This window comes from Eubalaena glacialis, chromosome 15, assembly GCF_028564815.1.
Source record: "Eubalaena glacialis isolate mEubGla1 chromosome 15, mEubGla1.1.hap2.+ XY, whole genome shotgun sequence".
In the NCBI taxonomy this organism is placed as follows: Eukaryota; Metazoa; Chordata; class Mammalia; order Artiodactyla; family Balaenidae; genus Eubalaena; species Eubalaena glacialis.
The window spans coordinates 71,345,679-71,370,635 of record NC_083730.1 but is presented as its reverse complement, the minus strand read 5'-3'; the positions used below and the strand labels follow the sequence as shown (position 1 = coordinate 71,370,635).

At 40.7% G+C, this 24,957-nt stretch overlaps 1 protein-coding gene across 2 annotated transcripts in view; it reads left to right on the top strand.

The window, feature by feature from the left end:
* The first annotated feature begins 4,772 nt into the window (after nt 1-4,772).
* TTC28 (tetratricopeptide repeat domain 28) overlaps nt 4,773-24,957 on the top strand; it is a 594,760-nt gene continuing 574,575 nt past the window's right edge. For both annotated transcript variants that reach the window (XM_061170303.1, XM_061170302.1), the window contains exon 1: nt 4,773-4,896. In XM_061170303.1, the coding sequence (XP_061026286.1) occupies nt 4,795-4,896 (102 nt within the window). In that variant the 5' untranslated portion in view covers nt 4,773-4,794. The remainder of the gene's footprint in view (nt 4,897-24,957) is intronic.

Genomic DNA, 24,957 nt, shown 5'->3' with positions numbered 1-24,957 from the left:
TGCCTTTCCTCTGGTGCCTCTACCTTGGCTGTAACCAGGCAGATTTCTTAGGATGTATCCCTGGGTGAGCTGCATACAAATTCTAAAGTTGCAGGGGACGCGGCACAGTGAGTCAGGGTGGGGTTTGTCGAGACTGGCCAGAGTCCTTACAAGACGTTCGGTACCTTGGTGCATCTACTATGGGCCAGTTTTGTTTTATTTTTTTTTAACTTTAATTTTTTTAAATTTTATTTTTCATTTTTATTTTTTTGGCCATGCGGCTTTCGGGATCTTAGTTCCCTGACCAGGGATCGAACCCGTACCCCCTGCAGTGGAAGTGTGGAGTCCTAACCACTGGACTGCCAGGGAATTCCCCCATGGGCCAGTTTTAGAGTCCCATTCTCCCCCTCATCATCCCTGAAACCACAGAGCCAGATAAGTTGTGAAATTTAAAAATTTCCTGATTTTAGGAAGAGGACCAGGCACATCAACTGTGTTTATATGTAATACCCAGCTGAATCCTATAACCAAACACTTTAATATTTCTGCAGCAAATATTCACAGTAAGAGGAATAGAGAAAACTGTAAATAGCTTCATGTCACTTCAGGTCCATCTTTTCTGCCACGAGAGTTATGGAGGACTCTCCAGTTTCAGAGCTGTTTGGATTTTGGAAATGTAACTAAGGCATGTGGGCATGTCATGTTGACCCAATGATGACCAAGGAGGCCCTGTGTATAAGCGCCTCCCCAGGTTGGTCTTGTCTAGTGATTCTATGGAGGGGGGGGCTAGGTCCTCTGATCACCTTTATGTTATAGGTGAGGAACCCAGGCTGAAGGAGTAAGGTGACTTACCCAGTGTCACACAGCTAGGAAGTGGTGGAGCTGGGACCCAACCCAGGGCTTTCTGACTCAAATTCATGTTCCTCATCTCCTCCGTCCCTTATTCAGTCAGACTCAGGTATGTTGACTCACACTGACAAAACTCACGTGAGACTGATTTCTAAATTTTGAATGCCAGTATGTTCAATCATGATGAATGGGTACAACGCCATGATCTGTGGAAGCTGGGACATCTTGGTGACAAGGAACAGAGGCCCATTCAAATTACTTCATGGAAAAGGGGATCTGTTTCAGCCTTACAGAGGGCTGGGCCTGGGAGCCATCAGGAGCCCAGGCAGTTCTAATGGCTGGCTCTTCTTGTCTCTTTCTGACCCACTGATTTTGCTTCTTTTGTAACTTTGGCTGACTGATGCTAGGCCACATTGTAGCTTGCTGACTATGCCATGAGTTGAGTGTCTTGGTTCAGATGCCACTGGTGAGCCAGCCAGGGGAGGGTGAGGGGCACACAGCTGTTGCCCCAGGCAATGAGGGTGGTGGTTGGCAATGGAAATTAGAAGGGTGTGCAAGCATTCTGAGGCTTGGCTGGCCTGTTGCTGAGGGCTAGATGGGGATTTAGGTGGTTTGCCTATTTAAAGGAATGAGGCTGAGATTGCCAAGTTAGATGGGTTTTAGCTCATTTGAATATTTAATGTGGAGGCTGTGGTTTCTTAGGGCATCTTTCTCTCTTGGGGTAGTCAGCAAGCCCTTCTCTGTTTCCAGAGCACTTTGTATTAGCTCTCTGATTATACCTGCCATGGTAGGATGAATAATGGCCTCCAAAGATGTTCTTATCCTAATCCCCAGAATTTATGAATACTTGCCTTTACATGGCAAAAGAGACTTTGCAGATGTGATTAAGTGAAGGATCTCGAGATGGGAAGACCATCCTGTTTTATCAAGGTGGGCCCAGTGTTATCACAATGTTCCTTTTAAGAGGGACACAGGAAGAGTCAGAGTCAGAAGAGATGGAGTGGTGCTCTTTCAAAACAGAGGAAGAGGCCACAAGCCACTACAGGCAGCCACTAGAAGCTGACAGACAAAAAGCAAGGAAATGGATTCTTCCATTGGAGCCTCCTGAAGGAACCAGTCCTTTTACTTTACACCTTGACTTTAGCCAGGTGAAACTGATTTCAGACTTCTGACCTACGAAAGTTAAGAGAATAAATGTGTTATTTTAAGCCACCCAATTTGTGGTAATTTGTTACAGCAGCCAGGGGAAACTAATATACTCATTACTAATGGGGAGACATCAGCTGCCGATCTGCGGACACACAGCATCCACCTCCTCTTCTTAACCTTATACTCTGGTTTTCTTTTTGGGGAATTCTTTCTCCCTATCCCATGAAGTCATAGAGGGAGGGGGAGATGGTACCTAGGTGTCTGCCTCCCCCCCCCCCCGCCCCCGCACGCTATAGAAGCCAAAGGGGTCCCTAGAGGCTCCTCCTCTGATAGAGCTCCTCTCACTGCCCACCCAGCTGGAGGTGGGCACAGGATTTTGAAATGTGAGCAAATGGAGCTGGGATGGCAACATCAGTAGTGGGAGGAATATTGTGCTAATCTGAGCTCTCTGAACTTCCTGACCTTTGGCTTTGGACAAGTTACTTCTAATTGCTGAGCTTTTATTTCCTTATCTGTAAAATGGGTGCAATAAGAGTACCATCTTAATACGGCATTTCTGAGGATTCAGTGGTGGAAGTTTCATTTAAAGTGCCTGGTAGGGGATCTGTCAGTGTCGGCTTCTATCATTAAAGGTGGGAGGGTCACATACATAGCCAGAGGGAGCCATAGAAAGTTCTTGAGCAAGGAAGTAACATAACCTGTTTACCTTTTTTGGGTTCACACAAGATGGGTGGATAACTGAGATGCCTTTGACAAAGCAGATTTGGGAAATGCCAGGCCTGGGGTGGGTGGTGGGAGCAGAGATGGAGGGGTACCACCCAGTGACTAAAGTAACTGCCAGTCCCTTTTGAAGAACAGGCGTGTTGCTTGGTGGTGGACCTCCGGTGCCTTGATGATGGTGCAGTAGAGAGCTGTACTTTGTTACTGTCCTGAACCTGATGCCTCTTACGGTAATTGCAGCCCTATTTTTTCTGGGGGAGGGGAATCCCTCCTCCCACTTGCCCCCACCCCAGGTCCTTCTGGCAGGGTTGACCCCACCCCCTTCCTAGAGGGCTCCATATAGTCAGATCTAGCCAATCTTGCTGTGATTGGCTCAGGCAGGTGCACGTGACCCAAATGGGTCCAGTGAAAGAAAACCCAAGACTTTGGCTGGAACTACTGGGAAACAGCTCCTGCTATGAATATGTAAAGTTACGTATTCATAAATTCTGGGGAATTAGGATGAGAACATCTTTGGAAGCCATTATTCACCCTACCGTGGTAGGTGTGAGCTAGGAGCTGCCCAGGACACTATGTGGAGAGAACTGCATGAGAATGAAATCATCACAGAGGGAAGCAGAGCTGAGAGATTGTAGAAACACTGAGGTTATCGTTTGAGCACCTGGATCCAGCTATGCCTTAAGTGAGGTACCACCCAGGACTTTTCAATTATTCCCTTAATTGTTTTACTCCAGGTTGAGTTTTTTAAATTAAAAAAAAATTTTTTTGTTTTAAAAATTTTTGGTCACTTGTGTCTGGAAAAGGCCAGACTAATAAATTCAACCACTTAGAAACTCCAAGAGACCCTCAGGCACTCTTCTTCTTTTCTTTTCTTTTTTTTACAAGTGAAAACATTCTCTGCTGTTGTTTTTGTGCCAACTTTAGGGTTTCCAGAGAGGTTTGGGTCAGAGAATGGAAAGTGAAGATGTGGGAACTAAGTCCCTCCAGCCCCAAGGTTGAGCGAACCCCCTCCCAGTTAATTATACCACAGGGTTTGGGATCAGAGCCCCCTTCACTAAACTTTAGGAGTCTTTGAAGGATAGGGCTGGAATTATACCACTGAAGCTTGGATAGCTTGGTGTGTGCCAGGCATTGTGCTCAGGGAGGTGTGTGCCTCATCGGAAAGCTCACCTCAACCCTGTGAGGTATTACTGCCGCTCCTCCCTTTGCAGATTTAGAGATCAAGGCTCTCTGGGTCTGTCAAGTGACCTGTTCAAGGTTTCCCAGTTTGCAAGAACCGGAGGCAAGACTTGAACCGATTTCCCTTTTCAAGGGCCCTTGGTTTTTGACCATAAAACAAAATTACTTAAGAGGTCTTTTCACCGGATTACCATTTGGTGAGCACTAGGCGCGGTGTTGACATTTTATCTGGATTTTTTCAAGTCCTCCTAACTTGCTGGACGTTCCCGATGAAGGAGAAACAGGCTCCTGGAGACCTGACCTTAATCAGGCAAAGATGAGTGGAGATGCGGGACTCGAACTCAGATTCTCCATTGAGTCTGGCTTTCCAGGGACATGGACATCAACTGTGCTACTTAGGCTCGCGCACGTGCTCACACACCTTCGCGATGGGGCTCTCATCACCTTAGCGGCGTCTTCCCCCGGGACTTCTTGGGATAATTCCCTCTTGGCTTGGACCACCTCCTCAAGCCCAAGTAGGTGAAGCAAAAGGGGCAGTGCCGAGGGGCCTGGTCCGGCGTCGTCCGCAGTGCGGCAGGCGGCGGCACCCAGCCCAGAACGGCGAGCTCTCTGGCCCGGCCGGACGGCTGCAGAGGGGGTGGGCACAACGCTGGGAACAGCGGCCGGCTCCGGAGGGCGCGAGGCGGGGCGCCCGGGGAGGGGGCGCGGCGAGTGCGCACTTGCGCGGTCGTGGGGACTCGCGGAGGCGCGCGGGGAGTGGGCGCGGCGATGCGCGCGTGCGCGGTGTTGGGTGTTGGGGGGTGTGGGGGTCGCCGCGGCGGCGCGCGGCACGGCGGGAACATGGCGCGCGGGGCCGGCGCGCGCTTCTAGCTGGCGGGACCGTTAGCTCGAGGCGGACGCGGCCCGGGCCCCGCGGAGATGGAGCAGTCGCCGCCGCCGGCGCTCGAGCCCACCCCGGGGTCGACCCCGGCACGGAGCCGTAGGCGGCGGGAGCCCGAGTCACCGCCGGCGCCGCCTCCGGTGAGTGCGTGAGGGGCGCGGGCCGGGAGACTTTCTTTGTGAAACTCCGTCGGTGCGAGCCGGGCCGGGCCTCGGCGGCTGACGAGCGCCCGCGAGGCGGAACCCGCCCCGTCGTCCGGGTTCGAGCCCTGCCTCGCGCCGCTCGGCAGCGGGACCCGGTCTGTTGCCTGCCCGCCTCAGTTTCCGCGGGAGTGTGTGTGCGCGCACGGGGGGGCCGTATACAGTCGGCGCCTAATGCGCGCGGTGCCAATCCCTTGCCTCCGTCCCCGCCGGGCGGTGGCTGCCCGTGAGCCGAGCCCACGGGAGAGGTAGACCGCAGCCGCTAGGAGACAGGTGTCGGCGCAGCCCCGGGAGGCTCAGGTGCAGACAGCCCCAGGTGGAATCTAAGGCAGTGAGCTGTCCGTTCCCGGAAGGAAGCAAGTCTGTCGATGTCTCAGCACAGAGTGATTTTGGAATGGTTTACATCCATCTCAGCGTGGTGGTGTGTTTGGGGTATTTATCGGTCAGGGTGAAGGAAGTTGAGTGAAATGGACTTCGGAGGTGTGGCTCCGGCTGGATGGGATGGGATGCCCCCGAGCATTGGGCTCCTCAAACAGCCAGGGCATAGGAATAATCTGGAGCGCTTGATAAAAATACAGGCGTCACAACTCACCCCAGGCCCACGGACTCAGACTCTCCAAAGCAGAGGAGCAGATTTTGAATTTTTAACAAGCTCCTGCGTGATTATGATTAGGCACATGTGACAAGCACTGTTTTAGTGTAAGCTTCCTGCGAGCAGGGACCTGATCTGTTCATTGCTCACCATGGCATCCTGGTATCAGGCGCAGTGCTTAGCACATGGTAGATGGTCAGTAAATATTTGTAGAAAGTCTAAATGACTTAGGGAGTTTCCAGAATAGGAGTTCTTGTATTTTCAGGAGCTTTTTGAAGTTATTATCTCTGTCACATTTACTGTATGATGTGATTTTTCTCAGTCCCAACTTAACTTTTGTAACTGTTTATAAATGCCTTGTTTTCAGTATATTTAAGGCAAAAGCAGGGTATACCTTGCTCAGTATAAACCATCAACTATGTATAATCCTAACTAGGTTAAAATTAATTCTGAAACTAAATTCTGAATTAAAAAAATGCATTTTTCTTTCTTTTCATCATTTGGGAACACTAGGCGTATAGGATTTTGTTCTTTTGAGGCGGGTAAATATTTACATGTTCATCAAAGCAAACCTGAATTACTGTTTATTCAGAAAAGTTGGCAATTTGCTTAAACCTCTGAGTATTTGTAATTTTTATGTGATATTTTGAAATTGATATTTATGTTTAGTTCAGAGTCATGCTAAAGTAGAATTGTTTGAAAGTTATTTGATATTTCAGGAGCTGTTTTTTTCATGTTTTTTGAATTTCAATACTTGATTTAATTTCAGTAGTTTGTTGTTCATGGACAAAATATGAATGTATAGGAAGACAAAATTTTAGGAATATGCATGTGAAGAAGAAAAATTGAAAATTAGGTGCTTTGTTTTCTCTCAGCGTTTCATTTTTGTAGTTCATGCACATGTCTTTTTAAAAATTCCTTATTTTAATTAAGATATCAATATAATTGACATGTAACATATTAGTTTCAGGTGTACAACATAATGATTTGATATTTATATATATTGCAGAGTGATCACCACAATAAGTCTAGTTAACATCCATTACCATACCTAGTTACAGATTTTTTTCTTGTGATGAGAGCTTTTAAGATCTACTCTTTTAGCAACAATCAAATATACAATACAGTGCTATTAACTATAGTCACCATACTGTGCATCCCCATGACTTTTTTTTTTTTAAAGTGTCTTAAAAAACCCCAGCTTTGTTGAGATATAATTAATCTTACAATATGTGGTCTTTTTGTGACTGGCTTCTTTCACTTATCACAGTGTTTTTGAAGTTTATCCATGTTGTACCTGTATCATTTATTTATTGCTGAATAATACTTAATTGAACAGGTATACTGCATTGTATCTTTTCATGCATTGATAGACATAGGTTTTTTTCCCCCCACTTTTTGGTTATAATGAGTGATGCTACTATGAACATTTGTGTACAAGCTTTAGTGTGGACATATGTTTTCATTTCTCTTGGGCATATCCCAATTGCTGGGTTATATGGTAACTCTCTTTTAACCTTTTGAAGAGTTGAAAAATTGTTTCCTAAGTCATTGCATCATTTTGCATTCCCACCAGCAGTGTATGAGAGTTTTACAATCTTGCCAGTACTTGTTATTGGTTTGTCTTTTTTTTTTTTTAATTAATTTTATTTATTTTTGGCTGTGTTGGGTCTTCATTGTTGCCCACTGGCTTTTTCTAGTGGTGGCGAGCGGGTGCGCAGGCTTCTCATTACAGTGGCTTCTCTTGTTGTGGAGCACCGGCTCTAGGTGTGCGGGCTTCAGTAGTTGTGGCACATGGGCTCAGTAGTTGTGGCTCGCAGGCTTAGTTGCTCCGCGGCATGTGGGATCTTCCCGGACTAGGGATCGAACCCGTGTCCCCTGCATTGGCAGGCAGATTCTTAACCACTGTGTCACCAGGGAAGTCCCATGGTTTGTCTTTTTAACTTAGCCATCCTAGTAGGTGTTAAATGGTATCTTATTGCAATTTTGATTTGCATTTCCTTGATGACTAATGATGTTGGGCATATTTTTGTGTGTGTGCTTATTGGCCACTTGTATATCTTTGGAGAAATTTCTGTTCAAATCCTTTGTCCATTTTGGGGGGGGTCCAATTTTTGATTGGGTTATTTGTCTTTTTATTATTGAGTTGTCGGAGTTTTAAAAATATTTTGGATACTAAATTAGATATATGATTTGCAAATGTTTTCTCCCGTTCTGTAAGTTGTGTTTTAACTTTTTTGACAGTGTCCTTTGTTGCAAAAAAAGTTTTAATTGTGATGAAGTTCTTTTCTTGCTCATGCTTTTGGTGTCATATCTAAGAATCCATTGCCAAATACAAGGTCATGAAGGTTTACCCCTATGCTTTCTTCTAAGAATTTTATGTTTTTAGTCCTTATATTTAGGTCGTCAATCCATTTTGAGTTAATTTTTGCATATGGTGTAAGGCAGTGGTCCACATTCATTCTTTTGCATATTGTGATCCAGTTGTCCCAGCACTATATATTGAAAAGACTGTTCTTATCCCATTGGGTGGTCTTTGCACCCTTATTGAAAAATCAGCTGAATATGTGTTAGGTTTTTTTCTGGATTCTCAATCTTATTCTATTGTCTATCCTTATGCCAGTACAACACTATTTGGTTACAGTAGCTTTGTAATAGGTTTTGAAATTAAGTGTAAGTCCTATAACTTTGTTCTTTTTCAAGACTGTTTTGACTTTTCTGGGTCCCTTACATATGGATTTTAGGATCAGCTTATCAATTTCTGCCCAAGAGTAGCTGGGATTTTTATAGAGATTGTGTTTAATCTGTCCTTTCAATGATGTTTTATGGTTTTCAGGCCCAAGTCTTACACTTCTTCCAAAAATTTATCTGTAAGTATTTATTCTATTAGATTCTGTTGTACCTGGTACTGTTTTTAACATTTCATTTCACATCATTGTTCATCACTAGCTCATTGTTAGTGTATAGAAAAAATACAGTTGAGTTTTGGATATATCTTTTAGCTTCATCATTTAGTGGTAGTCTGTTCCAATTTTCTGTTTCAGATCTTTCCTCGAAAATAGTGAGGAAGAATGGTCTTTGAAAGCTCAAGTATGGATGCAAATCCAGGTTCATATCTCTAAGTTTTGGCTCTGCTACTTACTAGTTGAGTTTTTGACAAATCTTGTGTTATATATCCAGTGTTCTCATATGTATAATGGGACAGTAATATCCATCTCAAAGAATTGTTAAGTAAAAGAGAATGTAGGTAGATATTTAGAACAAAGCCTTGCGTGTGGTAGGGATTTGGTACTTTGTTGTTTATCTTCTTTTGCTAATTAACTCATTTAAAAGCAAGCCCCAAAGCAAACAAAACTGCCACACCAAAAAAAAAAACAAAAACAACCCTCCCCCCCAAAATAAACAAACCTAAAACCTCAGACCAAAAAAAAAAAAAACCACAAACCTCTTCCTGTCCCCGTCACTTTTCTGTGACCCAAGAAATCCCTGTGAGTGCTTGAGGAACAGTGAAAGACAGAGTCTCTCACACCACACAGTTGTACTATAAAAGGCTGCTAAAAATCTAGGCTGCTCTATATGATATTTGACAACGTATTTGTATGTATTATTAAAAATAATAAAAGTGTAACTGAAAGCTGTTTGCTTTTACCCCATAGTTCTTATTAATGTCCTGTTCTTTTACTACTTATTTCTCCTAAAAGCAGAAGCAATATTTTTTCATTAAGTTGATTACAAGTCTTGTTTCTTTCGAATGATTGCTATTTTTTTTTTTAACATCTTTATTGGAGTCTAATTGCTTTACAATGTTGTGTTAGTTTCTGCTGTACAACAAAGTGAATCAGCTATATGTATACATATATCCCCATATCCCCTCCCTCTTGCATCTCCCTCCCACCCTCTCTATCCCACCCCTCTAGGTGGTCACACAGCACTGAGCTGATCTCCCTGTGTGATGCAGCTGCTTCCCACTAGCTATCTATTTTACATTTGGTAGTGTATGTATATCAGTGTTAGTCTCTCACTTCATCCCAGTTTTCCCTTCCCCCTCACCGTGTCCTCAAGTCCATTCTCTACTTCTGCGTTTTTATTCCTGTCCTGCCCCTAGGTTCGTCAGAACCAATTTTTTTTTTTTTTTTTTTTTAGATTCCATATATATGTGTTAGCATACGGTATTTGTTTTTCCCTTTCTGACTTACTTCACTCTGTATGACAGACTCTAGGTCCATCCACCTTCACTGCAGCACTATTTACAATAGCCAGGACATGGAAGCAACCTAAGTGTCCATCGACAGATGAATGGATAAAGAAGATGTGACACATATATACAATGGAATATTACTCAGCCATAAAATGATTGCTGTATTTAAAAAACTCTTAGAGACAAAGCCTGATGTTTGAATTGAAATTTAATAGTATTATTTTTATTTTGGTGCTTCTTCAGTAGCTGGAGTAGATTGCTATTTTGTGCAGGAGGAAACCAGAGACAACAATATAATGCAGATATGATGCTTGTAACATATCATGTTCATTGAATGTGTATTCACTATGAACCAAAGAAAATAATTGTTTATACTGTAAATATTATTTAAATAATATAAACTTACCTTCAGAATCACAATTATAATTAAATTCATAACCCACAGATCCACAGATTGATCTCACAGACATTTCTATAAGAATATTTTAATATTTATTTTAAAATATATTTATTTATTTATTTATTTTTGGCTGTGTTGGGTCTTCGTTGCTGCGCACGGGCTTTCTCTCTAGTTATGGTGTGCGGGGGGCTACTCTTCATTGTGGTGCGCGGGCTTCTCGTTGCAGTGGCTTCTCTTGTTGCAGAGCACAGGCTTCTCATTGTGGTGGCTTCTCATTGTGGTGGCTTCTCGTTGCAGATACGGGCTCTAGGTGCGTGGGCTTCAGTAGTGTGGCACGTGGGCTCAGTAGCTGTGGCTTGCGGGCTCTAGAGCGCAGGCTCAGTAGTTGTGGGGCACGGGCTTAGTTGCTTCGAGACGTGTGGGATCTTCCCGGACCAGGGCTCGAACCTGTGTCCCCTGCATTGGCAGGCGGATTCTTAACCATTGTGCCACCAGGGAAGTCCCTATAAGAAAATTTTAAATCAAAGTGTCTGTATTAAAAAACAAAAAACACAGCCTTTTATTATTACAAAAAGTGCATGTGTGCATGGTATAAAATTAGAAAACATAAGACAAGCAAAAATACTCCCCCCCGTAACATTACTAATACAGTGATTACTACTATTAATACCTTAATACATAACTTTCTGGAACTTTTTCTGTACATCTTTCTATATAACAATATTTGCACACATACACACAAATGTATATAGGTATTTTAACTAAAATAAGACTGCACAAAATGTCTTTACTTCTAATTATATTTAAAATCATCTTTATTTAGGTATAATTTATAAAAAAATAAAATTTATCAACTTTAAGTGTATAGTTTTATGAGTTCTGACAAGTATATATAGTTGTATAATCACCATCACAGTCCGTAAAAGTTATAGAAGACTTTTCCTTTTTATTACTGAGTACTGCTGCAATGTATGTGTCGTGCAATTTGCTATCCAGTTACTAGTCGATGAGCATTTGGGTTTTTTTCTGGTTTTTAGTGATTGTGAATAGAGCTACTATGAACATTCACATACAAGTCTTTGTGTGTTTCATAAGACATACAGACAGACAAACATATGTATATATTTTGTAAGTATTTAGGAGTGGGATTGCTGGATTGTATGGTGAATATTATATAGATACTGTTTTGAAAACTTTTTTTTCAGGCAGTGACCCCCCTCCCCACCAACTTTCCATTTAAGTAAATTTTCCTCTTAATAAATTCTCAGACAATATTAAAAATTTTGCCTATGGGGCTTCCCTGGTGGTGCAGTGCTTAAGAATCCGCTTGCCAATGCAAGGGACACGGGTTCGAGCCCTGGTCCAGGAAGATCCCACATGCCGTGGAGCAACTAAGCCCGTGTACCGCAACTACTGAGCCTGTGCTCTAGAGCCTGCATGCCACAACTACTGAGCCCACGTGCCACAACTACTGAAGCCTGCGCGCCCAGAGCCTGTGCTCCACAGCAAGAGAAGCCACCGCAATGAGAAGCCCGTGCACTGCAATGAAGAGTAGCCCTGGCTCGACGCAACTAAAGAAAGCCCACGCTCAGGGCTTCCCTGGTGGCACAGTGGTTAAGAATCCACCTGCCAATGCAAGGGACATGGGTTCAAGCCCTGGTCCGGGAAGATCCCACATGCCGTGGAGCAACTAAGCCCGTGCGCCACAACTACTGAGCCCGTGCGCCACAACTACTGAGCCTGCGCTCTAGAGCCCGTACTCCAGAACAAGAGAAGCCACTGCAATGAGAAGCCCACGCGCCGCAATGAAGAGTAGCCCCCACTCACCACAACTAGAGAGAGCCCACAGCAATGAAGACCCAACGCAGCCAAAAATAAATAAATAAAATAAATAAATTAAAAAAAAAAAAGAAAGCCCGTGCTCAGCAATGAAGACCCAACACAGCCAAAAATAAATAAATTTATTAAAAAAAAAAATTTGCCTATCTAAGAATGTTCTCTGAAGCTCTTATGTCAAAATCAGTATCTAATCCAGGATCATGCCTTAATTAATGTCACTTAAGTTTCTTTTAATGTAGCATGGTCCCTTTTTTCATGACTCTGAGTCATTGGGGAGACCAAACCAGTTGTCCTGCAGTTATCTTCTGGATTTGTCTGGTATCTTCCATGTGGTGCCATTTATCTTGTTTCTTTATTTCCTGTAAACTAGAAGCTGTATAAAAAGACTTGATGGATACAAGTTAAATATTTTGGCTAGATTATACCACTGGTAATGTCTACTTAATGTTACGATATAAGGCTTTTTTTTTTTTTTTTTTAAACAAGATCTAGTAGCAGCAGGTCTCCTTTTTTTTTTTTAAAGTTTAATTTTTAAAATTTATTTATGGCTGTGTTGGGTCTTCGTTTCTGTGCGAGGGCCTTCTCCAGCTGCGGCAAGTGGGGTCCACTCTTCATCGCGGTGCGCGGGCCTCTCATTATCGCGGCCTCTCTTGTTGCGGAGCACAGGCTCCAAACGCACAGGCTCAGTAATTGTGGCTCACGGGCCCAGTTGCCCCGCGGCATGTGGGATCCTCCCAGACCAGGGCTCGAACCCATGTCCCCTGCACTGGCAGGCAGACTCTCAACCACTGCGCCACCAGGGAAGCCCCTAAGGCTTGTTGTATCATTAATATTTCCTTGCTGTTGAGAAACAGAAAGCAGTTATAATATCCTTCTATTCTTTAACTAGAGATCAGAGACTAGTCCCTTTTACTAGAGATCAAAAGTAGTATTGGGAGAGAGCCTCCCAACAAGCCTCTTAGATAACCTCAACCACCAGAGGGCAGACAGCAGAAGCAAGAAAAAGTATAATCCTGCAGCCTGTGGAACAAAAACCACATTCACAGAAAGATAGACAAGATGAAAAGGCAGAGGGCTGTATACCAGATGAAGGAACAAGATAAAACCCCAGAAAAACAACTAAATGAAGTGGAGATAGGCAACCTTCCAGAAAAAGAATTCAGAATAATGATAGTGAAGATGATCCAGGACCTCGGAATAAGAATGGAGGCAAAGATCAAGAAGATGCAAGAAATGTTTAACAAAGACCTAGAAAAATTAAAGAACAAACAAACAGAGATGAACAATACAATAACTGAAATGAAAACTACACTAGAAGGAATCAATAGCAGAATAACTGAGGCAGAAGAACGGATAAGTGACCTGGAAGACAGAACGGTGGAATTCACTGCTGCGGAACAGACTAAAGAAAAAAGAATGAAAAGAAATGAAGACAGCCTAAGAGACCTCTGGGACAACATTAAATGCAACAACATTTGCATTATAGGGGTCCCAGAAGGAGAAGAGAGAGAGAAAGGACCCGAGAAAATATTTGAAGAGATTATAGTCGAAAACTTTCCTAACATGGGAAAGGAAATAGCCACCCAAGTCCAGGAAGCGCAGAGAGTCCCATACAGGATAAACCCAAGGAGGAACATGCCGAGACACATAGTAATCAAATTGGCAAAAATTAAAGACAAAGAAAAATTATTGAAAGCAGCAAGGGAAAAACGACAAATAACATACAAGGGAACACCCGTAAGGTTAACAGCTGATTTCTCAGCAGAAACTCTACAAGCCAGAAGGGAGTGGCATGATATACTTAAAGTGATGAAAGGGAAGAACCTACAACCAAGATTACTCTACCCGGCAAGGATCTCATTCAGACTCAATGGAGAAATCAAAAGCTTTACAGACAAGCAAAAGCTAAGAGAATTCAGCACCACCAAACCAGCTCTACAACAAATGCTGAAGGAACTTCTCTAAGTGGGAAACACAAGAGAAGAAAAGGACCTACAAAAACAAACCCAAAACAATTAAGAAAATGGTCATAGGAACATACATATCGATAATTACCTTAAACGTGAATGGATTAAATGCTCCAACCAAAAGATACAGGCTTGCTGAACGGATACAAAAACAAGACCCATATATACGCTGTCTACAAGAGACCCACTTCAGACCTAGGGACACATACAGACTGAAAGTGAGGAGATGGAAAAAGATATTCCATGCAAATGGAAATCAAAAAAAAGCTGGAGTAGCAATACTCATATCAGATAAAATAGACTTTAAAATAAAGAATGTTACAAGAGACAAGGAAGGACACTACATAATGATCAAGGGATCAATCCAAGAAGAAGATATAGCAGTTATAAATATATATGCACCCAACATAGGAGCACCTCAATACACAGGCAACTGCTAACAGCTATAAAAGAGGAAATCAACAGAAACACAATAATAGTGGGGGACTTTAACACCTCACTTACACCAATGGACAGATCATCCAAAATGAAAATAAATAAGGAAACAGAAGCTTTAAATGACACAATAGACCAGATAGATTTAATTGATATTTATAGGACATTCCATCCAAAAACAGCAGATTACACTTTCTTCTCAAGTGTGCATGGAATATTCTCCAGGATAGATCACATCTTGGGTCACAAATCAAGCCTAAGTAAATTTAAGAAAATTGAAATCATATCAAGTATCTTTTCTGACCACAATGCTATGAGACTAGAAATGAATTACAGGGAAAAAAACGTAAAAAACACACACGTGGAGGCTAAACACTACATTACTAAATAACCAAGAGATCACTGAAGAAATCAAAGAGGAAATCAAAAAATACCTAGAGACAAATGACAATGAAAACACGATGATCCAAAACCTATGGGATGCAGCAAAAGCAGTTCTAAGAGGGAAGTTTATAGCTATACAAGCCTACCTAAAGAAACAAGAAAAATCTCAAGTAAACAATCTAACCTTACACCTAAAGGAACTAGAGAAAGAAGAACAAACAAAACCCAAAGTTAGCAGAAGGAAAAAAATCATAAAGATCAGAGCAGAAATAAATGAAATAGAAACAAAGAAAACAATAGCAAAGATCAATAAAACTAAAAGCTGGTTCTTTGAGAAGATAAACAAAATTGATAAGCCATTAGCCAGACTCATCAAGAAAAAGAGGAAGAGGACTCAAATCAATAAAATTAGAAATGAAAAAGGAGAAGTTACAACAGACACTGCAGAAATACAAAGCATCCTAAGAGACTACTGCAAGCAACTCTATTCCAATAAAATGGACAACCTGGAAGAAATGGACAAATTCTTAGAAAGGTATAACCTTCCAAGACTAAACCAGGAAGAAACAGAAAATATGAACAGACCAATCACAAGTAATGAAATTGAAACTGTGATTAAAAATCTTCCAACAAACAGAAGTCCAGGACCAGATGGCTTCACAGGTGAATTCTATCAAACATTTAGAGAAGAGCTAACACCCATCCTTCTCAAACTCTTCCAAAAAATTGCAGAGGAAGGAACACTCCCAAACTCACTCTATGAGGCCACCATCACCCTGATACCAAAACCAGACAAAGATACTACAAAAAAAGAAAATTACAGACCAATATCACTGATGAATATAGATGCAAAAATCCTCAACAAAATACTAGCAAACAGAATCCAACAACACATTAAAAGGATCATACACCATGATCAAGTGGGATTTATCCCAGGGATGCAAGGATTCTTCAATATACGCAAATCAATCAATGTGATACACCATATTAACAAATTGAAGGGCTTCCCTGGTGGCACAGTGGTTAAGAATCCGCCTGCCAATGCAGGGGACACGGGTTCGAGACCTGATCCGGGAAGATCCCACATGCTGTAGAGCAACTAAGCCCGTGCACCACAACTACTGAGTCTGAACTCTAGAGCCCATGAGCCACAACTACTGAGCCCACGTGCCACAACTACTGAAGCCCATGTGCCTAGAGCCCATGCTCCGCAACAAGAGAAGCCACCGCAATGAGAAGCCCATGCACCGCAACAAAGAGTAGCCCCCGCTCGCCGCAACCAGAGAAAAGCCCGCATGCAGCAACAAAGACCCAACTCAGCCAAAAAATAAAAAATAAAATAATAAAATAAATAAATTAAAAAAAAACAAAAAACAAATTGAAGAATAAAAACCATATGATCATCTCAATAGATGCAGAAAAAGCTTTTGACAAAATTCAACACCTATTTATGATAAAAACTCTCCAGAAAGTGGGCATAGAGGGAACCTACCTCAACATAATAAAGGCCATATACGACAAATGCACAGCAAACATCATTCTCAACGGTGAAAAACAAAGCATTTCCTGTAACATCAGGAACAAGACAAGGATGTCCACTCTCACCATTAGTCAACATAGTTTTGGAAGTCCTTGCCACGGCAATCAGAGAAGAAAAAGAAATAAAAGGAATACAAATTGGAAAAGAAGAAGTAAAACTGTCACTGTTTGCAGATGACATGATACTATACATAGAGAATCCTAAAAATGCCACTAGAAAACTACTAGAGCTAATCAATGAATTTGGTAAAGTTGCAGGATACAAAATTAATGCACAGAAATCTCTTGCATTCCTATACACTAATGATGAAAAATCTGAAAGAGAAATTAAGGAAACACTCCCATTTACCATTGCAACAAAAAGAATAAAATACCTAGGAATAAACCTACCTAGGGAGACAAAAGACCTGTATGCAGAAAACTATAAGACACTGATAAAAGAAATTAAAGATGATACCAACAGATGGGGAGATATACCATGTTCTTGGATTGGAAAAATCAATATTGTGAAAATGACTGTACTACCCAAAGCAATCTACAGATTCAATGCAATCCCTATCAAATTACCAGTGGCATTTTTTACGGAAGTAGAACAAATCATCTTAAAATTTGTATGGAGACACAAAAGACCCCGAATAGCCAAAGCAGTCTCGAGGGAAAAAAGCAGAGCTGGAGGAATCAGACTCCCTGACTTCAGACTATACTACAAAGCTACAGTAATCAAGACAATATGGTACTGGCACAAAAACAGAAACATAGATCAATGGAACAAGATAGAAAGCCCAGAGATAAACCCACGCAGCTATGGTCAACTAATCTATGAGAAAGGAGGCAAAGATATACAATGGAGAAAAGACAGTCTCTTCAATAAGTGGTGCTGGGAAAACTGGACAGCTACATGTAAAAGAATGAAATTAGAATACTCCCTAGCACCATACACAAAAATAAACTCAAAATGGATTCGAGACCTAAATGTAAGACCGGACACTATAAAACTCTTAGGGGAAAACATAGGAAGAACACTCTTTGACATAAATCACAGCAAGATCTTTTTTGATCCACCTCCTAGAGTAATGGAAATAAAAACAAAAATAAACAAATGGGACCTAATGAAACTTCAAAGCTTTTGCACAGCAAAGGAAACCATAAACAAGACAAAAAGACAACCCTCAGAATGGGAGAAAATATTTGCAAACGTATCAGCGGACAAAGGATTAATCTCCAAAATATATAAACAGCTCATTCAGCTCAATATTAAAGAAACAAACAACCCAATCCAAAAATGGGCAGAAGACCTAAATAGACATTTCTCCAAAGAAGACATACAGATGGCCGAGAAGCATATGAAAATATTCTCAGCATCACTAATTATTAGAGAAATGCAAATCAAAACTACAATGAGGTATCACCTCACACCAGTTAGAATGGGCATCATCAGAAAATCTACAAACAACAAATGCTGGAGAGGGTGTGGAGAAAAGGGAACCCTCTTGCACTGTTGGTGGGAATGTAAATTGATACAGCCACTATGGAGAACAATATGGAGGTTCCTTAGAAAACTAAAAATAGAATTACCATATGACCCAGCAATCCCACTACTGGGCATATACCCAGAGAAAACCGTAATTCAAAAAGACACATGCACCCCAATGTTCATTGCAGCACTATTTACAATAGCCAGGTCATGGAAGCAACCTAAATGCCCATCGACAGACGAATGGATAAAGAAGTTGTGGTACATATATACAATGGAATATTAGCCATAAAAAGGAACGAAATTGAGTCATTTGTTGAGACGTGGATGGATCCAGAGACTGTCATACAGAGTGAAGTAAGTCAGAAAGAGAAAAACAAATATCGTATATTGACGCATATATGTGGAACCGAGAAAAATGGTACAGATGAACCGGTTTGCAGGGCAGAAGTTGAGACACAGATGTAGAGAACAAACGTATGGACACCAAGGGGGGAGAACCGCGGTGGGGTGGGGATGGTGGTGTGCTGAATTGGGCAATTGGGATTGACATGTGTATGCTGATGTGTATAAAATTGATGACTGATTAAAAAAAAAAAAGTAGTATTGGGAGATTGAACAAGCAGTAACAGCAACTAGAGAGTAGAACAGTAGAAGGGGGGAAGCAGGTGTCATAGTATGGCTCTAACTGCCCTTACTGTGACCACTACCAAAAAACCCCTTTTTATCTCATGGCTGTATTACCTCTAGGAGAGGAAATTTCAGTCTGGAGAACATGCATTATTTAATAATTAATAGTGTAAAGTTAAATTGCAGTAATCTGAAATGTGAGTTGTTGAGATTCTAGCTGACAAATAACTGTAATGAGGATGTGGTACTATGTTGTGGATGAAGAATGGATTGCTAAGAAATAGCAGGTGGTCTAAGCAACACAGCAAACCTGACTGTTGTAGCTTTGCAAGAGTGAAAAAAAAGTTTAGCTGTGACTGTTAAATATGGAAGGCATCTTATTGTATATGGTTTTCCTTTTCATGATTATATATCTGGCATTTCCATGCTATCACTGGCTAAGTTTGCTGTAGTAGAAGTTCAAAAATTGCCATAGTAGTGTTTCAACTTACTGTGGACTTAGTTCAGAAAAATGTAGGAAAATTTTCTTATCAGTATTCTCTGCACTTCCAGAATTGCATAAAGAACATCACTTTGATGAAGATGAAACTTACTATGATTATTATTTCCCTCTGTCAGTCATCATAAAAGGAAAATCAGAAACCTTGATACTTATATTTTGCCAAATCATGCATATAGAAAGCCATTGGTGCCCATTTTTAGATTATAGATGCAAGAAAAAATAGTTTTTGAAGACGAGGAGGGGAAAGTAAGAATAGATTAAAAGAAAAGACATATTGGAAAAGAATCATCCAAATAAATAAAAAGTAGGAGCAAGTGGAGATGAGAGAAGAGGGTAATTATTAGATTTAAAGGACAAACATTCTAAAAATTATTATTGGGATCTCTTGTGTGACTTTTCTTTCTTTTGTGATTGAACTCTGCAGCATCAAGTAAAGCTGGAATGGATTCAGTTCTTTGGGGCTGAAGGTATTTTTCTTGGTTGTTTTATTTTAGCAGTTGGACTGGGCAGTTTAAGGAATGTAGTTTTAAAATAATAAGTCTAATCTTGACATCCTATATTCATGGACCAGAAGACTTAACAGTGTTAATATCGCAGTACTCCCCCAAATGATGTACAGGTTAAGTGCAATTCCTATCAAAATCCCATCTGCCTTTTTTGCAGAGATTGACAAGCTGATCCTAAAATCCATATGGAAATGCAGGGTACCCAGAATAGCCAAGACAATCTTGAAAAAGAACAAACTTAGAGGTCTCACACTTCCCAATTTCAAAATCTACTATAAAGCAACAGTAATCAAGACGGTGTGGTACTAGCTTAAGAATAACACAGGTCAATGGAATTGAGAGTCCAGAAATAAATCCTCACATTGACGGCCAACTGATTCTCAACAATGGTGTGAAGACCATTAAATGGGGGAAAGAATGGTCTTTTCAGTGAATGTTGCTGGACAACAGACAACTGAATATCCACATGCAAAAGGATGAATTTGGACCCCTGTCTCACACCATACACAAAAATTAACTCAAAATAGATCGAAGACCTAAACGTAAGAGCAAAAACAATGAAAATCTTATCAGAAAACACAGGTTTATAAGTGACAACATTTTTATAAATTTATTTATTTTTGGCTGCGTTGGTTCTTCATTGCTGTGTGCAGCTTTCTCTAGTTGCAGCGAGCAGGGGCCACTGTTCCCTGTGGTGCGTGGGCCTCTCATCGCGGTGGCCTCTTCCGTTGTGGAGCACGGGCTCCAGGCATGTGGGCCCCAGCAGTTGTGGTACGTGGGCTCAGCAGTTGTGGCTCGTGGGTTCCAGAGTGCAGGCTCAGTAGTTGTGGCGCACGGGCCCACCTGCTCCGTGGCATGTGGGATCCTTCTGGACCAGGGCCTGAACCTGCGTCCCCCGCATTGGCAGGCGGATTCTCAACCACTGCACCACCAGCGAAGCCCGTGACGACATTTTTAATGCAATCATGTTAACCTCCGTGTGCTTATGAGATATTATGCCAAATTGTAGAGCAGAGGACGCCATCAACTCCATAAGACTTAACCCTGTGACCATCCTTTACTAAGAGCTTAGTTTCCTGAAATTTTGTTAGTACAGTTTGATACTGAAGAGTATATATTTAATAAGGGCAAACACTTAGGTTGAAACAGTACCTTTTATTTTGGAGTTAATTGGTCATTCTCATTCCCCTCTCAGGAATTTGCATGCTACTAATATGATTTTGGAATTCAGGCACCTTTATTGGACATTTGGTCCTGTGTATAGTTTCTTGTCCTTGGGAAAAGTATCTGACAGGGGATTGCACAATTTCCTGAGAGGGTACTAAAAAAGTACTAAAAACACTGCCACAAATGCTTTTGTTCTGTATGTAATGTTTTTGTGTAGAGTGCTGTCTTGGATCCTTATGGTTTTAGCTTATGTAGAAACAGGATTTCTGAAAGTTGCTCCACTGTCAAATAACGCTCTTCTTAAATTCATTGCTTCTTTCTTTCTTTATTTTATTTTTGGCTGTGTTGGGTCTCTGTTGCTGTGCGCGGGCTCTCTCTAGTTGCGGAGAGCGGGGGCCACTCTGTTGCGGTGCGTGGGCCTCTCATTGTGGTGGCTTCTGTTGTTGCAGAGCACGGGCTCCAGGTGCGTGGGCCTCCGTAGTTGCAGCACGTGGGCTCAGTAGTTGTGGTGCATGGGCTTTTAGCTGCTCTGTGGCATGTGGGATCTTCCCAGACCAGGGCTTGAACCCGTGTTGCCTACATTGGCAGGCGGATTCTTAACCACTGTACCACCAAGGAAGTCCCAAATTCATTGCTTCTTAATCTCCACAAAGATTTATGAAAACCATTTATAAAAATTGTTCAGGAAATTGGTCATAAATTCCAAATATATTTCATAAAAAAATAAAATTTTTGTTAGGTATATTTGGAAGAACCATGTAAATTATAGAGTACTGTGTGTAGGCAGTGTTCCTTCCATAAGTATAAGGTCTGTTGGTTTCAGATTATTATCACTAACATGTTGTGCTTACTATGTGTTAAGCACTGTTCTAAGTCCTTTACATAAATTAACTCATTTAATCCTCACAACTATCTTATGAGGTAGTTACTGTCGTTATCACTGTTTTACACATGAGGAAACTGAGATACAGCAAGGTCACTAAGTAGTAACTTACTCAAGCTCCACAGTTAGGAAGCTGAGTTGCCCTGGATTGTAATTTAGTAGTTTGGCTCTGGAGTCTATGTTCTTAACCACTGCCCTAGACTATCTTTGATTTGAATGATCATTAAGGAAATAGTAATCAATTTTGCTACTGAATGTTAGACTTGTTGCAGAACAGCAATATAGGAATTCCCCTGGATATTTTGTTAAAATCTAGTTTTCATTGTGGGGTTTAAGGTTATGTTGGCACAGTATTCTGGAATTTGAGTCCTTATAATGATGTTAGAGCCAAAGAATGAGTACTTGATACTAAGTTTATTCTTTCATTTTATTATCTTGCAACTTTTCATCAATCAAAAGATAAAATTAACTACAATGTAAGCAGTTTATTTTTAAGTATTTAAAGTTATAAAGCTGTTATTAAGCTAATGCTCAATGGAGTACCTGACATAAAGGTTTCTTGATGAATAATGGGAATTAAACCAGATAATGAAGAAAAGTATTAAATGAAATGAGTCTATATAGAAATAATAGTTTTTAAGATAGTAAAGGAATGATTCTAATTTCATATGCATCTCTGAAATAAAAGGAATTATAAAGTAAAATCATAGCTTGTATCTTCCTTGTTTATTGATGAAGGGAATCAGTCTTTATAATGCAAATTAAAAGTTGTTAACTAAAAACAAAGCAAAATTAATACTGTAAGTCATTTATTGATTCAGAATTTTAGCCCAAGGTCAGGTTTGTGAAATTAACATATAATTTTAGCTTCCTGAAAGAAGTTTTTGATTATTTAAAAAAAAAAATGGATTCCAGAAATATATTCTTCATTTGAATTTCCTGTGAGAGTAAAATGTATTTACTTAATAAATATCAATTTTTGAGCTTTTCCTTATTCTTGAAGGAAAGAATTGAAATAATTGAATGTCTAGAGACAGTTTTACACTGCTTTTTGTTTGTTTGTTTTTTTGCTGCACTGCACAGCTTGTGGGATCTCAGTTCCCCACCCAGGGATTGAACCCCAGTCCCGGCAGTGAAAGCGCTGCGTCCTAACCACTGGACCACCAGTGAATTCCCTACACTGCTTTGTTTTAAGTCATGTCTATTTGTGAACTCAAAGCTATTTAGAGAAGGATTTAAAATTTTTATCCTTTGTGAGATGGGTTGTAAACAAATTGGCAGATATTGAGAAATACGATTACTCTTCTACTTTAGAGTACATATTTATTTCTCGTTGAAGTTGGAAGAGATAGAATTAGTCGATGTGTTTGCTAGTTAATTTTTTTTCAAAATGTGCTTGGTTTCCCACCATTGTCATAGCATTTTGATTGATTTTATAGAGGGAGTTGTGAACGTGAATTTGTGTCAATTTGGCTCAAACATTTAAAAAAAGTTTTGTTTCTTGTGTATTTTATCACTTTTTGTTCATAGTGAGTTTAGATACAGCAGTATTTTAACATTGGCTTTTAAAAATCATGACACTAAAAACATGTATTATGTTTAACAATACTGCAGAAAATAAAAGTTACTTTTATTAAATTTCCACTTATACAAAGTTTGTATGTAAGACATGTATTTACTATTAAGGATAACCGACTCTTATATTCTCAGCCCAAGATATTTTTGAGCTTTAGTAAATAGAAACAATAATTTATAAAATAAATTGTGTATAACTACCATGAATTACCTTACTTTTGATTTCTGAATGGGACAATAGTGAAGGTAGTAGTTTTATTTTGCAGTGTGGAAGATGATTTCATTGCCTGATTTTCTACCCATTTTGTCCTGTGTGTGTTGTCAGGTCAGATGTTCTCAACCAAGAGTCTTAAAAAATCACTCCATATGTGAGAAAATTATTTCCCTTATAGCTGCAAGTCCAGATATGAACTTTAAAAAGCATGTAAGCAAGTTGTGTTTAAGTGTTGCATTTCAAAGGCTGCCTTAAATTTAGAGAGTTGTGTATCATGGCATGTAGCATATGTAGTGTCAAAAGCATGAGCTCTGTACCTTATTGTCCCATCCATAAAGTGAGAATGCTACCGTTGCTTATTTTACAGGGTTGTTGTCAGGATTAAATGAATTAATACATATATATTATTTAAAACACTTCCAGGCACATAGTAAGTGCTAAATAAATGCTAGATGTGTGTGTGTGTGTGTGTGTGTATGTGTGTGTGTGTGTGTTTTGTTGTTGTTATTACTATTGTTGACCTAAAACAAATAGACTGCCAGATATTTCTCCAGCAAAGATGGGTTTATTTGGGATCAGCAGAGAATTGCAGTTTGGGGTGGGCATCCATGGTGAGCACGCACGGCAGGGGAAGGAGAACACTTTTATAAAGAGGAATGTTGGGAGGACTGTAGTAAAGGAGTCCATGGCTTTTCAGTGGTTGTGTCCTTGCCAGGAAAGAAGAGGAGTCTTTCTTCTTCCTGTTGGGCTCTGCTATCGTTACAGGGTACGGGAGCTCCCCTTTCTGGTCTCCCAACTCTATTTAACTGAGGTTTCTGTTTATTAATTTTTAACATTTCTCCCTTTTGATCAAGATCTTTCTCTGAAAGCATCTTTTATCAAGAGTCAGGTTTGCTAGTATCAGTGGCTTTTTGTCCCTCAATGCCAGGAAGGACCTTTCCTGGGTGTAGTATCTCATGTTGGAGGGAAAGTGCACAGATTGGAAAGTTAATGATGTCGTATTTGAGTAACAAGGAGGGCTAGGAGGGATAACTCTCAGGTACTTTTAATCTAAAATCCATATGCTATCAAGATCATAGACACTGGAGATCATCTGAAGTGCTATATTATCATCAAAGGTTTGGTGGCAAACTTCCAACAGGCTTGGTCCAGATATCTTGGGAAAGCTGTCTCATCAGATGTCATCTGCTTCAATTCCAGGAAATCTTTACTTTCAGATCACCAGATGATGGTGCAGGTCCATTCAGGGTTTGGTGCTTTCTTTAGGTGTGTCACATGAATCCAAGAGTCTATTCCTTGAAGTTTGGTGGTATAAGGGTTGGTTAGCAGTACCTGATAGGGGTCTCTGCAGTGAGGTTGAAGAGAGCTCTTCTGGAGGTGTCTTTTCCAGTAGATGAAATCTTCAGGTTTCAAGGTGTGATGCTTAAGTATTTTGTCTCCCGAGAGTGCACTATGAAAAGATTGCTCTACCAAAGCACGGTAATTTTTATTTTTATTTATTTATTTACTTATTTATTTATTTAATGACATGCTACTTTTTAAAAAATAAATTTATTTATTTTTTATTTATTTATTTTTGGCTGCATTGGATCTTCGTTGCTGCTCGTGGGCTTTCTATAGTTGCTGTGAGCGGGGGCTACTCTTCGTTGCGGTGCGTGGGCTTCCCATTGCGGTGGCTTTTCTTGGTGTGGAGCAT